At 39.2% G+C, this 19217-nt stretch overlaps 1 protein-coding gene across 9 annotated transcripts in view; it reads right to left on the bottom strand.

Moving 5' to 3' along the window:
- LOC144060715 (inactive dipeptidyl peptidase 10-like) overlaps nucleotides 1-10958 on the bottom strand; it is a 100160-nt gene extending 89202 nt beyond the window's left edge. For 6 of the 9 annotated variants that reach the window (XR_013295990.1, XR_013295992.1, XR_013295993.1 and 3 more), the window contains exon 1: nucleotides 4391-10958. Coding sequence is in view for 3 of the 9 variants with exons in the window: in XM_077580493.1 (XP_077436619.1) it covers nucleotides 4391-4483 (93 nt within the window). In the remaining 6 variants the exon portion in view is untranslated. Of the gene's footprint in view, nucleotides 1-75; nucleotides 362-4390 lie in introns of those variants that run through there. The other 3 variants (XM_077580497.1, XM_077580496.1, XM_077580494.1) reach the window with 2 other exon arrangements.
- Between the last annotated feature and the right edge of the window lie 8259 nt (nucleotides 10959-19217).

Below are 19217 nucleotides of genomic sequence, written 5' to 3'. Positions count from 1 at the left end.
TTTCCTTCAACCAATTGAAGCTCATTTTGTCAAGAGAAAATCTTTTAACGGAGGGAGAAGTGAGTCTGTTCTTACCTTATCATCACTTGAGTATCTCCGACTGTGCTGCGCTGCTCCTGCACTTTGATTCATATTTGAGCCGCGTAGACACTTTCTTCTCTAAAAAGCCAATTTGCTAGCAGATGGATTAATGTTTGTGTAGCAAAATTACAGGCACAGAGCCAGATGCCAGTAGCGAATGAAAGGTGTGGATTGAATCACTCCAACTCTGTGCTCGCTACGTGTCACGTGGGATTTCTGAGCTGGGGGGCGTGTGCGTGTTTGCGTATTTGTGTGCGTGTGTCTGTGTGGTGCCCAAAAGCTATAGTGAGACCAAAACTGCACCGTCCACACCAAGATAACACAATGGAATATGAGCAAAATGCATTTAAAAACATACACGCCAAAACAGTTGTTTGGGATTAAGTGGAACAGAAATAGGAGCTTGTCAAACCACTGATTGCATAACAAGATAAAGCAGATGGCCAAAGCCCGAGTTTCAAGCCATTCTGTACGGCCCCTTGTACATATATCACATAAATTTACTTATTTGTATCATTGCTGTCTCAATAAAAAGACGTTACATTTTATTGTTGCCATTTTGATGTTGATTTGTATGTACCACAATGGCTTACATCATTCCTGGACATGGCATCTGAAACGAGGTAACGGGTTATTGTCATGATTCGGTTCTATGGGTTTTTTGTTTGTTTTTTGGAGTTCTTGGTGTCTTTTGTCTGTGATCAGTGTTTTGTGTTCCTTGTCTCTCACCGTGTCTTGTCATCCTATTGTTAGTTGTTTTGTCATGTTCCTGATTTAGTTGTAGTTGACCTATGTTTTGGGACATTTTTTATTTTGTTTCTCAAACACCTACGTTTTGCCTTTTGCTTGAATTAAATCCCTTTTTTTTTTTTTTTTTTACTTCATTCCTGTCTTGCGTTGCTTCCCTACACTTGGGTCCACAACCCCCCAACCCTGACAGTTAATGGACATACTGTCTAATAATCGGTCCGAATATGAGCACCCCTGCTCCCAGGCTCCTCCATTCCAATCAAAATCAAGAAAGGATTTATCTCAAATGCCTCTAAAAGATGTATGTTAATTAAGAACAAGATTCACACTTTTAGAGACATCTGTTTTGGGGAAGGAGACTGTGTTGCCCATCTCCACTCTATGAGACCAACAGAACACATGCTGATTTTCCCTCGTAGGTGTGTTATCTACTGGCGTGCACAGGTAGACCCCTAGTGGTGCTGACACCCATGCCCCTCTGCCCTCTCTCAAAAAAAGTACCCTTTGGAAAGTTTTTTTTTTTTTTTTTTTAAATAAACAGTTTACTGAGAACAGGTCAATGTTGACCCAATCTTTTAGAAAAGCTGCACAATTAAACGCGTGGGTGGAAAAAAAAAGCCCTGATATGGCACGCACACACCCGACCTAGCTGTCTCTCTCTTTGTCACGTGAACGCAGACTAATAAGCCACACAGTCTCGGTCGCACACACACACACATCTCTTCCCCTGCTGCTATATAACAGTCAATTGTATTGTTTGTTTGCCCTCTATTCCTACACTCGTTTTGTTGTGAAGTAGCACAAACAGCTGAGCATAAATTCGCTGAATGGCCACCTAATTAGCTAGTTTAATGCAATACACGAATCAATAATAGATAATGTGATGAACACCATAGGGTACAACTATATGACGGTGAAAGGAAACTTTCTGGTCCATACTTTGAAAAGCTTTGGACTTTGGATCATTGATTATTTTGACTTCAAAACGTGATGAACAGTCGTTTGTGTTTGGTTTGTATTATGCTAGTAGTCACAGGCAAAATCAATCCAATACGTTGTTGGTGGTCGAAGCATTTGCTTTGAGTTGCATTGTGGAAATATCTGAAATGTCTGGATGTTTGGAATTGTTAATTGCTTATGAAAAATACCATTTTGCCTCCTGGTAATGACAACAGTCAGTCTTATTCATTCTTATGCCCTTGGTCTGTTTGGTTACAATTGGTTTATTTATTTACTAATTGTAGCATAATGCCTAGAAAAGAGAAGCTAAAAAGGGGGAAAGAAAAGCAGCTATACAGCAAGCAGCCAAGGGAAGCATCTCTCTGCTCTCTTGGGTGAAACCAAACACAAATGAAGATGAAAGGTCAGAGTCAAGGCCAGAGAGAGTCATGTTAACAAGTAGCACCTTCCATTTTAAATTTGATTTGCTCCTTAAGGTTAATTTTATTGAAAAATCTTAAAAGTTGTTCACATTTTATTTTTAAATGGTTTGTACTAAATCAGCTGGCATGATAGTACAGTATTATTAGCTAAATTATTAGCTATTATTTTGTACAAACCATAACTGTAAGTTATTTCTATGCTACAAGTCTTGCAGTCATGTTGCCCTAATGGGCTGTTATTAAAGGGACTGCAACATGAAAAATCTACTTTTTGGAGCTTTTAGTCATGTTAAAATGCTAATTCCTCACCAAAAACATGACCAAAGTTGTGTTTTCCTCTATTCGCCCCTGTATGAATAATTCTAGGTTATTCTGCTCTCCAGGCACCAGCCCCTCCCAACCTGAGAAAACGAGCTGTTGGCACTGTTTTTTGCGTGCAGCCCCACCCCTGGACCCTCTGCGGACTAAATGCACGCCCACTTTCTCGGAGACCTCCCTCCATGGGAAAATGACAAAAGTAGCCTTTATCAATAAACATTCCGTCCAAATGAATTCAAAGCAATCAATTATTCTTCACATTTGCAATGCCAAAGTGCAATGAAATGACAATTGGCTGTCTTAAAATCCATTGGCTGACGCTGGTGTAAACTAAAAGTAAAACATTTGCGCTGATGAATTTAAGTGAATGGATTTAGTCCCACTAGCTATGGGTAATTATTATTATTATTATTATTATTTGTGTGTGTAATTTTTTTTATTTTATGTTTTAACTTGTCTTGACAATTCCGAACATCCGGGCATTTCTGACACTTCCCTAATGCAATGCTTCCTTTATTAAGGTGAAAGCAAACAGGTGGATTGTAATGTTTTTGCCTGTGACTATCATACAAGCCACACCGATTGTTATAGTAGTCAAACAACATCTCATCACATTTTGAAATGAGAATAATCCTCCTCACAAATCAAATTACAATGATCCAAAGTACAATGTTTTTCAATGAGCGGATAGATTTCATTCACCAAAAGACCAAATTGACCGCCATCTTGACTCATGACGTCATCTCGGAATTGTTAAGGTATTCCATATGCGCAAGAGTGCCCTTTTTCCCCTGGAGCACTTGCCCCCCAAAATGTCTATGCACGCCACTGGTGTTATCCAAGGGATCAAGTAGACGCACACAGGTAGATTACATATTGTGTATACAATGTTATCTGAAGGAGATTACTGTCTGTAAGGTCGTAATAGGGGAGACTAGAGCGTTACAGTGTCAGGCCATAGTATGTTAGATGAGTCTAGTTGTAGTGAAGAAGACTAAGAAGACAAAAGCAGGTCAGGCAACCATCTGGTGGAAACTGAAAAAATAATTCTTGTGTGTGTTTTTTTGGAAGGTGTGAGAGTGGGTAAGAAGAGCTTTCAGTGGACTGGACCACGCCAGCCATGGTGACCACAGAGACAGACAGGAGAGAACTTGGTGTGTCTTCTGGTGAGACACAGTCAGGGGAGGAGTCATGGTGGTGGAGCATAGAGATCCGGACATTGACGTCACGTGTCCCAAAATGGCAGTTAGCGCAACCATTTTGCAACATGGTGGCTAAATCAGCAGATGCTAACTGTTACCACACGCAAAATGTGGGAGAAATAATCTGTTAAAGAAGACTTTTTACGGTATAACTGACGGCAGGTGCGGCCGTTTTAGCAGCTGCTAAGTTGCTAACGTGCCTGACACTGCAACACATGCGTCAACCTGCCAACTTCGATGGCGTTTTGACCACACATAAAGGGGAAATAAATCCTGATTGTACAAACTTGTAAAGCCTTTGTATGATCAGATTTGAAAGCACTCAAGAGAGGAGGTGATTCTACATAGCAGTGTCACTGAATTGGGGAAGAAACCCCGCCTGACACTTCATCGGCAATCCAACATGTCCATTTCGCGCGTGTATATCATGTCCTTTTCATCAATGCTCTTGAGAAGAAAGCTGAGAGATAAACGCTAGTCCTTACTGGCCTGATTAGCAGCTGCTAAATTGCTACCGTACCTACATAACACTGCCAAGACTTGTGTGAAACAGCTAACTTTGATGGCATTTTGACCACACATAAAGGGGAAATAAATCCGGATTGTAAAAAAATCTATGAAAATTTTTATTGTATGATCAGATTTGAAAGCACTCACTGGCAAGAGAGGAGATAATCCACGTAGCAGCATTGCCGAGTTGAAAAAAAAAAGCCCTCCTGACCACCAATCCAACATTTCCACCTTGCGCATGTATATCGTGTCCTTTTCATCAAAGTGACTGTCAATGCTCTTGGGCGGAAAGTTGATGTATAAACGCTAGCTTTAGCCTCCTCGCAGTTCAAGTCCATTAACGCTGCTCCACTACTTTCCTGCCGCAGGGGGGGCATGTTCAGAGAAATAGTCACATGACGTCCGGATCTCTATTGAGGTGCAGGAACGCTAACAAGGACAAATGGTTAAGCATGACCGATATCCCACTGAGGGGGTGAACATGTGGGAATTTAGCGAATGTTGATTTCTCCTGTGGGTTTGTTCAAGGTTATACAGCTATACAGCCGGGGCACTAATTTTGAGGTAGGTGATTTAGCATTTTCGCTTTTTTAGTGGCAATCCAGTGCCTTGCTCGAAATAGCTTTGACATGAATGATCAATACTGCTGCTACCTCGGTACAGTTCAACAATAGGTAAATACACTTACCAGCACTTGAATGCTACTTCTGAAGGAATATTTTGATTACTATATTAAGTGTAATCTTTGCGTGTCCAAATAATTGTATTCAGGATCTGATGAAGTTTTCTTGCAAGAATTTATTTAGAAGCCTCTAAAGACACCGTTAGGACATCCACATCTGAATGCGACGTAGACCCCCCAAGAGTGTGACAATTTACAGAACATCGACTCATTTATACTAAAAAGATAAAAGGTTCCTCTTCCCCTCCTAAGTTGATTAAAGGACAGACATGTCGACTCCTAGTGACCAAATGTGTGATGTTATTAGTAACCAGACATTTACATACAGTTCCCCTTCTTGACTGGGGGAACAAATGCAATTAGGATCTAACCCCAGACTTTTAGACTCCAATGACAAAAGGCTCTGATAACATCATGCACATTCCTATCTTCAATAGCTTTGAGGGTGAGAGGATAAAATAAAGTTCACAAAATCATTATTCCACTGTATTCTATTAAACACTCATGATTATATCACATTGTTATGCCTATAAGTAAATTCAAAAACAGTAAAACATCAAATTGAAAATATTAAATGTCTTCAGTCCTACCATTGAACTTCTATAAATTCAAAAACTGGACATTTAATCCCACAATAGTCTAGGGAGAAAGTCCAGCGCGAATCTTGATCGTCACAAAATGAAGCAATGTTTATGTGTGGAGTTTAGAAATAAGAATAGCAGGTGAGAGAGAGAGAGAGAGAGAGAGAGAGAGAGAGAGAGAGAGAATAGATAGAGGGGCTTAGCAGTCAAAATTCAGTTTGATTCATTAAAAAATTCGGTGGAAGGGGCATAATAAATGTGAGGCATAACCCTATGTGATGTGGTTAAGTGTCACGACGCAATAGCAGATGTGTCCGTCCCTCGAAGCCATCTCCTGATGAAGGTCTTGTTGAATGAAAAGTGTGTTCGACAGTTGGTCAATTTTTTAAAAAGAGGCGTTTGTCAGCCTCTTTCCGAACCCTGACTCACTGCCAGAGATCACAGGAAAGGTCACGGGACTTCATTCCCAGTGTGACTCATTCCTTGTGAATTGATGAAAAGGGGATTTGAGTGATTTCCCCCTTTCAAACAGCAGATTGACACTTGATCAGCTTTTCCAACTGTGTCAATCCGTGCCCAGGGAAAAGGCACTCCAATGAATCTTCTTTCCTCCGCGTCCTTGGGCAGCTTGTCAGGTAGACACTGGAACCGGGTGTGGTGGGATCCGTTAGATGGCTCCAATTGGTGTGGACGCAGATCAGCAGCTTAGTCAACCCCCTCGGTCTGAGTCAATTGATGTGATTGAAGAGCCTGGGACCTCGTGTGGCTCCCACTATTATGATCAGCAAACCAGATCGACCATTTTTTCACCATATCTGAAAGCAAAATCATTATCATTTAGTCACTTATAACATATAGTCTTCATTCTTTACTTTGAAAAGAGCACCTGGTAATTTTTAGCAAATGTTAATTGTTTAAGTTCTGTAGGTCCTGAAACATGCTGTTGGACACGGAAAAAGTTATTTTTGTTGTGGCATTCAAACAGAATCCGTTTAATGACATTTGTACATTCAATGGCATAATAATGAAAGTCTTGTTGCAATTGAAACTTTATGAGGCCAATTGTTTAATATTTCTATTTTTTTTTAATGTCCTTGAGATCAGAGATAATATACTAAATCAAATATGTTTTAATCTCAATGCCTTTTCTATATCTTATGAAGTTTTGTTTTTTCAAGTGGGTTTGTCTGATCCAATCTTCCTAGGAAACCCTTATGATGGTAGATAATGATTAATCAAATATTTTACCATGATATTTACTGTTGTAGATTTAGCATAAATGTGCTCTTTGTCATACATCAAATTTCTGTATTTTTTAACGCTGATTTCTTATTATAGCAGTGTAAATCATTTAAAAACAACATCATCTTAACTCAGAACTATTCATGTCCGGCCGGGCCATGAACAGTCTGAGAAGAGATTTATACTTATACCTTAAATAAACACTGCAGTTCATTTTTAACAATTTGTCTCATGAAAAAATGTCACCTAGGTGTGTCAATGTTCCTTCCACACCTAAATGGCATATTCCATGGGCTCTAGAAATTATACTTTTCAATTGTTTCTGAAATGGAACATACTTACCGTATTTCTGCTATTCGGGTCGTCTTTTGTCATCTTTGTAGAACTTACTTTTCCTCCAAGTCAAATCCTCTCCATTCTCGCTCCATTCTTCGCCTGTAAATTCCTCACACCAAACTTCATTCTCACATCAGAGTTCCTTTTGATACACAGACAGACCAGTCATTCTCACATCAGACTTCCTTTTCAACCATACACAGACAGACCAGTCATTCCCCCATCTGATAAAGATCAATTCTGATCATTTCAGACCTGAATGTGAAAACTGCAGCCGCTTCCAAATTGCTGCTTCAAAGAGGAAAAAACAGACACCTTGTGTCCTGTAGATTAGAAAAACAACCAAATTGTGACAATTTGGCCAACACCAGAACTATAAAAAGATCTCCAGCTGAGCTAGCCATGAGCCATCAAAACAAAAGCCTTTGAGGCAAGAGTTTGTAATGTAAATTTGAATCCTGTTCAGGCAACTTAAAGTGAGAAAAACAAACAACTTAAGCAGATGTAAATTAAGATACTGCAGCGGAGGACTTTTAGGGTCAGGAAGAGAAGAAAATCTTTTTTTTTTTTTTAAACAACCCCATTAATCTATTGCAGGTCACAAATCTTCCAAATATCTGCCATCTCAACTAGTAAAAGGAACGAGTTATAATCAGAAAAACAAAACAAAATCCCTACTTTAAACCAACCAAAAAGTATTCTTAAAATTCTAACTAACCTCACCTCTTCTACAGAGTAGTGGGGGCTTGTAAAAACACAGCAGGCAACTTTGCAGATCATGACCCAATTAAAAATCAGTGCTGCGACCTAAATCAAAAATTAAAAATTTAACCAGCAAATTCGCCGTAAGTGTTCCATATCTGAGTCCACTCTGAGAAGCCAAAGTTATAAAAGAGAAATGGGAAAAAAATAGAAGGCCAAATTCAACAAGCATCAAACAACGGAAAATATAGTATTTAAAGATTAAAATAAATTTTATACTACCCTAATTCACATAAGCTGTTCTCAATTTCCGAAACTGCGTTGCTATAGATCACATCTCCTTTCTGACATAGTACAGAGTGCAAATGTCTACAAACAGAATACAACATACGACCTCAGGCACCTAACTCAGATGATTCCAGAACTTTGAGTCCACAACTGGAGTTCATATTCCTTCCTGTCCTTGTCGATAGCAGTTTATGCAGGGCAAAGTTCAAAGCGGGCACTGGGCCTTGTGCACTGGAGTTCTCAGGAAAAGTTAATCATGGCAGAATCGATGATAATCCTGTCTGCTCAAAAAGTTGCTGGACATTATGCTCAAACAATGCATAAGAGTCATTGAACAGTCACAGGACGAGCGGATTTACAGTGTACCATCCTTTTCGCAGTCCGTGTGGTCACTTCCCCCCCGAAAGTGACCATTGTTCAGTTCGCCGTCCACTCTGAACATCAAGCATAGCAGGAGAATGCTGTTCATTCCATTTCCAGCACTTTTTGGTTGAGTCACCCAAGTGAAACACCTTTCAGTCAAAGATTGAACCTGCCTGAAACATTTATACACTCGGAACAGACAAAGGGAGATGAGATCATAGCAAGAGAACACTGCTTGTTGTCATAGCAAGAGAACACAGCTTGTTGTCATTTAATTTCCAAGAAAAAATCAAATAAAAAATTCCCCCAAAATATTTTGTTTTTCAAACCCCTAATTTATTCATTTATTTATTTTGTGGTTTTATTTGAATTTGATCACTACACTATAGCTAGTAGTAGTACTATATTTACGCATATGTCTACCATAGACATCTTCATTACGTGTTACCTCAAATTTAAGAAAATGTGACAGCTGTCAGTCACCCTGGCCACTTGGATGGAAGTCCTTTCGAATTTCAGGGCTCCTAAGACTTCTAGAATGGAACTCAGATAAGGACAAAGGTTAAATCATTTTCACACCTATGAATAAGTTATCAGAGATGCAGGGGAAATATAAAAATCAAAAATGAAAAGTCTATTTCAATTAAAATTTGGTTTTATTACTTATTCAACTATATTAAAATTTGGTTTTATTACTCATTCAACTATAAAAAACACGGATCTGATTTTAAAAATAATATGATAGTGGCCTGTAGTTAACACCTAGACCTCTATATCCTTCCGCATAACAGGAACAATTTGATTTTAACAGATTAGCATTAGAAGACCCCTGCTATTCACACACACAACAGACTACAAGTCTCCCAAATGGAGACCATGGGAGAGAGGACTAAACTTATCACACCCCCTGTCCTTTTTATTTAGTTTAATTTAATTTTAACAGACAACAGTACAAATCACCACCTTCTTAAAACAGCAGCTCACGGCCCCCATCCTCTCAAAATATGCAGATTTCCTGCTACCATTCTTTTTCACCCTTTTTTGAGGACAAAGAAACTGGAGAGAGGAAATTTTTCCACCTCTTTTCCATTGAAACCTACTATTTTCCTCTTCCTACGAAACGCCATTCATATACATCCTATCTTATCTCGCTCATTTTTGGAGACACAAAATACCTGCCTTCCAACAAACTCAGTCCTTCTTTCACTTAACTTCAGTTCCTCTCCATTGTCATAAAGGCATTGAGGAGAAAAAACACAAAACCAAGAAGAAATCAAATCCCCCCTTTAAACTCACAATTCACACATGCTTCACATATTCACAGTTTCAACTCACCAAACTAGACTCAGAACACACTCACACACAACACAAACTCCTCAACTTAAAGTCAGTGACGTCTCACTTATGATACTACAATATAACAGATCAAAACTATTCTCATTAATCCCCCCAAAAATATTATTATTATATTTTTTTTTTTTTCTCAGCAAATAAAATAAAACAGATCTGCGCGACTTTAATAAATATATCCAGGATCTTCACGGACTTACTTCTCACACAGCACTCGAACCGTAGTAATTAATCCTATATTCGCCGTGGAAAATTCAATATCATATGCCGTTTCAAACGGCGGAGCGCTCCTTTCAGCTAAACAAAATTATCCAAAAACAATAAATATCGCGATCTCTCGATTTCTTAGCAATAGCATTAATAAATAATAAAAGCTATGCGTCAACCTGTATCCCTGAAAATAAATACTGCTTTAAGACGATCACAAAGCAGTCTCTTGGCTCCTTCGCAGCGAAAAGTTGTTTCCAACTCTACATGTACTTAACAATTGCCTCAGAAATGCAGGGACTTACAATCTCTAAGATTCCTTCAGAACGAGACTGCCGTGTGTTTTCTGTAATTTTTAATAAAACGCCTGCTTCAGCCCGTTTGCAACAATCCGGCTTAATTGTGCACAATCCATCGTAACGTTACGTACCTCATCTGCGCATGCGTCTACCTGCTGAACAAATCTATTCAAGAATCTAACGGTTTCTTAACAGCGGCGTAAGTCCGCTGCGTCTACCTGTGCCTCTTAGTACCAAATTTATAACAGCGGCGTACGTACGCTGTGTCAATTTATACCTCTTAATATCAAATTTATTCAAGAATCTCTCGACTTCCGCTGCGTCTGCCTGTGTTTCCCTTTCAGCGCAATAACCAACGTAACGACACTTCCGTAAACAATGCTGTCGTCACCACGTACGTGTACAGTTCGAACACCGTAGTAAAATCCGAAATCAGGGACTTCGTGTCCAACACAACGACTTCAAATTTTACTAACACCTTTTCACACAGATCTCATCACCAATGTAATTTTGCAAGACGAATACCAGCTGCAGCGACTCGAAACAGACACAATTCCTCAAACGTGGATAAATGTCCACTCACCGTAATTAATTAGGCGCCTGGAATTGCATCCGTCCGTGAACGCCACAGCTCGCAACGTCGCTCGTCGGGTTCACCAAAATGAAGGAATTGTATGATTACTATTTTTAAGTGTAATCTTTGCGTGTCCAAATAATTGTATTCAGGATCTGATGAAGAAGTTTTCTTGCAAGAATTTATTTAGAAGCCTCTAAAGACACCGTTAGGACATCCACATCTGAATGCGACGTAGACCCCCCAAGAGTGTGACAATTTACAGAACATCGACTCATTTATACTAAAAAGATAAAAGGTTCCTCTTCCCCTCCTAAGTTGATTAAAGGACAGACATGTCGACTCCTAGTGACCAAATGTATGATGTTATTAGTAAGCAGACATTTACATACAGTTCCCCTTCTTGACTGGGGGAACAAATGCAATTAGGATCTAACCCCAGACTTTTAGACTCCAACGACAAAAGGCTCTGATAACATCATGCACATTCCTATCTTCAATAGCTTTGAGGGTGAGAGGATAAAATAAAGTTCACAAAATCATTATTCCACTGTATTCTATTAAACACTCATGATTATATCACATTGTTATGCCTATAAGTAAATTCAAAAACAGTAAAACATCAAATTGAAAATATTAAATGTCTTCACTTCCTTGCTCATTATTCGATCCCGGCTGGCCGTGTTGTTGCGCTCGGGGTGACAAGTGACAGGACGCTGTGTGTTACGTTGCCATAGTTGCCCGTACTCAAAGCCGATTGGCTACCACTAGGTGAAATGTGAAAAAAGTTCAAATTTTTCAACTTTGGTGAATATGAGATTTTTATGCAGATTTTCGTCACCAATGTGCGGATTTTGCTGCGCCGCACCGCGTCCCAGCGCTCCAAACACGTCCTCCGTGCCGCCTGAAGGATATTATAACATTTTAATACCTATTTTCATATATCAATTATTGTTACTGATCATGAACATTTTAATTCTTCATTTTAAGTTTGTCAAAGTGTCTTGTGTCCTGAGCAGGGCACATGATGTTGACCTCGTATGCTCTGGCCTTAAGCTGGGACCATATTATTTAGTCTAAAAAAGTTCCTTCTCATCACTTTGTGCGAAAACATATTTTCGCCCTTGATTTTGCTATACACTGATTGGTCCAGAATTTCTTGTTTTTATTTTGTACACGTACATTGTGGTCTTGAACAGAACTTGCTTTGCTTTTCCATTAGTCACGGTCATTGGTGCTTTTGGGTCAAATGATAAGTGAGATTTTGTTATGGAGAAGAATACGAAAAGTACCTTGAAAATATACATATTTTGGCTAGAGACGAACACAGCTGCAACTGCACTAAGAGTTCTATTGTCTGACATGTCCTTCAACTGTATAACACATTTGCTCATTCATGAAGGGAGAGATATTCTGCTTGGAGACTGAATTGTAATAAAAGGCTGGCCCTTCGAGAGGAGGGTGTGCATTGTTGATCAGAACTTGTCGGAGTTTGATTCAATGGTGCAACAGGAGATCTCCTCTAAGAATTATCCTGCGCAGGAAACTCTGTTCATTTCTCGTCTCACCAGTTGGTTTATTGGACACGCAAAAGTTATGGATTAATAACTACACCCTTCACGCCCCACGCACTTTGGCGCCGGTCCGCGCGAAATACAATGAGTCAATGACTACAATGCAAACCCACCGCCAAAACGCCTCCCCCCGCTTTTGGTGTGAACTCAACATTAATGGGGGTTTTTTTGTCGTAACCCTTATGATAAGCAAACCCTTCGAAAGTGGAGGGGACAGATCGTGTTCTTTATTAAATCGAGGGGGACTTCCCCCCTTTCCCCAGTGTCATCTGTGCCCATGCCTACAGTAAGCTTTGTTTCAGCAATGCTACATGGTCCTTGTCCACATGGGTGCCTAGTGTACTTATGCCTTGTTGACTGTTTTGTAAGAGCGTATAATGTAATTGATTTTGCAGAGTTTTATTTTTTCATATAAGTTTATTTTTGTCTTTTGGGTGTATGATATTAATACCTTCAATGGCTCATTGGTATTTTTTTTTACACTTCACAGTCCACATTTATTTTCGGAGAGCAACACATCACTGAAATGCACTAGATAAATTATCAAAGGGATGTGTGAGTCACTATCAGTACACGCACAGCAACACTAATATTGTGCATCCAGAAATTCTTTTCAATATCCATCTAATCCTTGCTGTTATTCTGCTCTTGTTAATTTGCACACATTGCATTTTTGTGAAGTGATATTTGTTTTTTATTAATCCACTTGACACAATTGTTCCACAGCTGATGCTATGGCTAATGTCTTGCAGTGAGGAAAAACGTTTTCATAGTTATGTTGTGTCAGCCCAGCCTGACCTCTGACGTCACAATCATTTAATGCTGTTGTCCATCAGGCTGGAGTGTCACATATTTTCCAGTCTCTTGCAGAGAAGGCCTACTTCTCCCTTTAAATGTCACAATTTGCTTTTTCATCTGATCTGAAGTGGGAAGGTGTATTTTTAAGCTCTACAACTTTTCTAAATTATTTATAATATTTTCAGTATTTTAATGGCTGCTGAAGGCAATATTGACACCAAAAGTGTTTTAGAAATGTTCTTTTAGACTTAACTATAAGGAAGTGAAGTGATAGATGCTAAATAGAAAGGCAGGCAGACAGACATTATAGGATGGTCTTTCACTTGTATAGCACTTTTCCACTTGTTAAGGCACTGAAAGGGCTCCACACTGACTTCACAATCTCCTACACTGCAAAAACTAAAATCTTAAGTAAGATATAAATTCTTAAATTTGCTTATTTTGTTTTGAGTTATTTATACTTAAAATGAAATTGTCAGGCAAGATCATTGTGCTTATTTTAAGATACTTATTACTTAATTATCTTATTTGATCAAGCAGTCTTGGCATTGAGTGTTAGCAGCCAGTTTTAAGTACTGTGAGGATTATAACAAGCAATTCCCACATTTTAAGATGACACCTAACAAACATCAAAGGCCCTGAACTGGGGTTTCATGAGTTTTCTTATTTTAAGATTTTGCATAAGCTAGTAATAAGATAAATGGGGAAAAAATACAACTATGAAAACAGACGCAATATGGTTAATTTCGTTATATTTACTAAGCTCATTTTTCCTTCTTTCAGTACCACCTCAGCGGTCTAGTGGTAGAGCGCCTATCCTCAGACTTGAAGGTTGTGGGTTCAATTCCTGGCTAGGTCATGACAAGGAAAATGGGACCTGTTACCTCCCTGCTTGACACTCAGGCTAAGTTATCCAAGCATACTCATGTATTTAAAAAAAAAAAAAAAATAGTTCTATTTATTACAGCTTGAAAAAAGCTGACATTACTTGTCTTTAGTCGGAAAATACTATTTTCAAGACCGCAGTGGTTGATATGGGGTAAGTATTATTTTCTTATTTTTCAAAAGCTTACAGGTAAATTTAAGTAATATGTTCTTGTTCTGTTGGCAGATAATTTTGCTTATTTGAAGTAATAATTTTCTTATTTTACTATATTTTTTTTCACACTGCTTGCACCAAAAGTCAGGTGAATGTAAGTAACTACACTATCAGTGACTCAGTTATGGTACTGTACATCCTCTCTCAATTAAAATCATTATGAAAAAGTAATTTAGCGTTATTAACTCTTTGACTGGCAAAAACGTTAAATGACGTTTAGTAAAAACCTACGGAGGGCTGCCAAGGACGTTAAAAGACGTTCTCCAATTATTATTTTTTTGGGGGGGAAACGGGTGGAGGAAAGCCTTGGCCAGCTGTGGGGAAATTTTCAAGCAGATCTAGTTAGCCTAATGACTATTTTTGGCCCCTAGATGGCAGCAATGCCTCTATTTGACAAGATTGGGTAGGCGTCAGTAGAAGACGTGAGGCGGAGCTAGAGGGGACAATGGTTGCAAGCTCACACTTGGGAATTTTTTTCAAAGACGAAAGGCATCGACCAACGCTAAAGAGCACATTGATGACGACGATGATCATCATCGATGATGATGATGATGGTGACTCCGAGGTTGACGCCAAAGTTGGAAGCGCTGACGCGGCGGCTATGGCGACGTCATAAAGGTTCACGGGCTAGCGATATTAACACCGGAAAACGCAGAGCACAACCGAGCACGCTCAGGGGGACGTTCAATCGGACGACGAAGAGTGCCCCGAGTCCAATGCATATTCATCGGAGTAGTGGGTACAGTCTGTTACTTGCTATTCCCCGAAAAAAAAGGCCGTCAAGAAAGTGTAACGTCTGCACGCGAAACGAACAATCGAAGTGAAACGTATCTATTGTGCAAATCCTGCTCCGTCTCCTTGCACGCAGGGCAGTGTTACAAAAAGAAAAACTGTATTTGAAACATCCACATAATTGTAAATAGTACCACAGTTGCACACATTTGTAAATAGTTTGCGAAATTGTTTTGTCAAATTGTTACACTGTTGAATGGAAATAAACGTATTTTGCAATCTAAAAACACTTTTTCATTGTTGGTGGTGGTGTATTACAGAAGTAAAGCACTATTTAGGTGTTTGTGGCATCATTCATGGACAAAAAGAAGTGTACAATTCACTAGAGTGCATGAAATAACATCGTTTCACAAAAAGCTCTTTTTCTCCGCTTTTTGTTTCAAAACAGAGCATTTCGGTGAAAGTAACCATTTTCTATTGTTGATTACTGAAGAACGGAATAAGGTAGAAACAAACTTTTTTTTCTGATGAAAGATGAGAGTTCAATCTTTCATTTGGTAGTATGTGTGTTTCCATAGTCCAAACACAACATTTTCTGTGGACCTTGGAAGATCAGTCAAAATGCTTAAATCGACTGGCACTGGCGACATCCCGTTTCTGAAAACGTCTGGCAGTCAAAGAGTTAACAACTTAGTTTCATGCTCATGTCAGGCTTGAGAAAGTAGTTAGGAACGCTGTAATGAAAAATCAGGTACTTACGGACGGTCAGGTCAAGTTGAAGCTCAAATGCCGCCAACACATCTGCGCCGGCCTCCAGGGAATGACGTCACTCACGGACGGTACTTGATTTTTTTTAACATTTAGTAACTGTCCAATAAAATTGAGTTGACTTGTTTGATAATTACATATACTTCAAGCTTATTGATATCAGTAGTGCATTCCCAAAAATCTTGTTGAAACATTTAAATAATGTAATCTGTGATTCAAATACTAATTTATTTCAAAGACAGTTTAATTTTAGTATGAGTATTTCAGACAAAGATTTCTGTTGAATTTTTACTAATGAATTTTGATGCTGTCAAATCAAATACTCATTCTGATGATATTCAACATTATTATTAACTATACATACTTATATATTAATGTCACATTTACATTTTTTCAGTGCAGGTTGTGGATGAGAAAAGTGTCACTAGCTTGGCCTACTCTAATTTCTGCAATTAATTAAAAGATTACATTGGCTATTGTCATCTTTGGTGGCTCTGTGCTGACATCTTGTGTTAAAATATACATTGTACAGTGTGTATCATAAATCTGTCACTTAAAAAAAAACTTGGGAACTGACAAGGGTAGCAAGATAAAACCAGCTTCACTTGTTTTTTGCTGCAGTGGTCTTGTCAGGTCGTTGTTACATCACAATGTTTTTCCACTTTCATTGGTATTTATTGATAATGTCATTCACTGGGAAACAGAACATGTTTTGTGTCTTAGAGTTGGATAAGAAAGAGTCAGGGGCACTGTAGAATATGGTTAGAATTTTCAAAACTTTTGGCAGGAAAATAGAATACCTGTTTGATGTAGGTCATAACTAAAGGCTTGCATATTGAACATGAGTGAAAAGTGTAATATGAAACATTAATTTCTTGGATTTTTGTTTTCATTTTTTTGCTACAAAAACTTAAGATCAATAGCTTTCAGGAAATATAATTTGGGTTTCCATATTTTCAACAGTCATTGAGATATTAGCTAACGTAAGTAGACACAGACTTATAAAACACCCTGTGTTCCCACAGGTGCTATGTCACGCTGCCCTTCGCCATTCACTCGAGCAAGGCGGCAGTCCACGTTTTGTTGAATGTGGAAGTAGGTTGCGCATATACCAAATTATTGTGGTGAGGTATAAACATATGTATGTATGTATGTATGAATGTATGTATATATGCTAAGTCTCTCTCTTCTCCCTCCTCAACTGCTACACCAACAGCCTGGTTGACTAGACACAGAGAGGAAGAGTGGTAAATTAAAACCATAACCCAAAAAACTAAATCAAAAATATTTAAACTTCTTGGAATAACTTTACCACAATTTAAACCATTGAACCCCTATAATGTCTAATACTTGCTCTTATATCGTACAATCGGGGTGGAGGGTGGTCAAGTTATTGTTGATGTTGGATTAACTTGTTTGTTTGCTTTTGTGTTTTCATTTGCTGCTGTGTTGAGTTATTTGTTGTTGTGTTTTATTAATTATGTATTTATTTGCATTTTTCACTTGAGGACCAACGTAGTGTACAATGTAGGTGTGCAGAAGTACTAGAATATCAAGAGTTCGAGAATATGAAAATATTAAACTGAGAAATATGAAAAACATTAAAGATATAATCTACGATGGGGTTTTGTTTAGTTTTTAACCAACATTATGTTTTTAAACCATGTTCTCTCATCAACTAATTGTCACAATGGGGTGGAGGATCCAAATGCAGGGAGGCAGGAGAACCACGGCAGGGATGTGTGTAATACTAAACACAATTTATCTAACAAAAACACTAACAGGTAGTGATGTGCCCTACTGTGCCGAGGCGCCGATGCGTGTGCCGAGTAAACCGGAAAAAAATCTGCAAAGCGCGCATCGAGGCATGTGTTGATTACGCTTGTGGCCACGCCCGAAGCCTCGGAACGCTTGTGGCCACGCCCGAAGCCTCAGAACGCGCGTTGCTACGTCCGAAGCCTCGCGAGACGGGCTTCCTACGTCATCGCCAACACATCGTTTCGCGGGTGATTCGACATAAAAAGGCGCACCGAGACGACAATGAGCTCACAGGTGACACTGACACACCCAACTCGCATCTTCAAACCTCAATCGGATTCGTTTTGCAATGGACGCACCCGCAACGAAAAAGAAGAGAACATCCCCTGTCTGGGATCATTTTGAGCAGATCTCTCCTAAAAAGGTACAAATTATAATAACCAGTGTGAATATATATTGTAAATTATTGTGACAACACAGTGTATCCCTCGTTTTAATGTCTTTCTTCTACTTGCTGATGTTTCAAAAGGTGACGTGTAAACTTTGTTCTAAAGAACTTGGGTACAGAGAGAACACTCTTTAGCCCCAATAAAGCACAAGAGGCTGAGAGGAGGCTCACAGCTGAATGTGCGACAGTGATCCGGCACAGGGCATCTTCCTCCTCCTCCTCCTCCTCCAACCCATCATCTTCATCAACACAACCGGACACATCAGAAGTTTCCCAGCCTGTGGAGCAAGGTAATATTCGATACATTCTAATGGTGTTAATTAAGCAATAGGAAATGAGCGGCGGTGCATTATTGTGGGATAAGGCATTCTTTTGCTCCCATCTCTACAATGGGCAGCTAGAACTGCCTGTTGGCTGTTCGTCTGTTTGTCGTGTCTTAGGTGACAAACTGTGGCGGCGATTGGACCACACAGTCATGCAGAGGAGGACCCAGAGTGAGACCGCAGATGCGACTGTGGAGGTCCACACTTACCTGGGGGAACCCAACATAAGCAGGACGTCAAACCCCCTGGACTACTGGGAGCTTGTCCACCCAACTTGTCCACCCAAACCTCTACAAACTAGCAATAACCTTTCTCTGTACCCCAGCCTCATCCGTCCCTTGCGAAAGACTATTTTCAAAAGCAGAAGAAATCCTATCCAAAATAAGAAACCGTTTAAAGCCAAAAACTTTGGAAATGCTAGTTTTCCTCAATAAAAATGAATGAAAGGTGTGTCTTGTTCCTTGTTTATATGTCAATGTCTAAAATAAAGCAATCATTCTTTCAAGTAACACACGCACATTCATTCACATCACAACTCCCTGCCCTTTTAACCCCATCAAATCCATGGTATCATTTTAATCACTATCTGTCATGACATTTATTTTCCACATGAAGGCGCAATAGAACAAATGAAGCCTCATGATGCTTCGGCCCAGGAGCGAACCAGTTGGATGGAAGGCCTCATTGCTTCATGATGCTTCAGTTTACCATCACTACTAACAGGGGTACTGGGTAAAACTCTAAATAAACAAAATCAACAAAGTTCTGAAAAGACCAAAAATTGAAGTAACAACAACAAAACACAAGAGCGGTGACAGCAACAATGCTACAACCAAGACTGAACGGAACC

Source organism: Vanacampus margaritifer, chromosome 11, assembly GCF_051991255.1.
Source record: "Vanacampus margaritifer isolate UIUO_Vmar chromosome 11, RoL_Vmar_1.0, whole genome shotgun sequence".
NCBI lineage: Eukaryota > Metazoa > Chordata > Actinopteri > Syngnathiformes > Syngnathidae > Vanacampus > Vanacampus margaritifer.
This window is presented reverse-complemented; position numbering and strand designations above follow the sequence as displayed.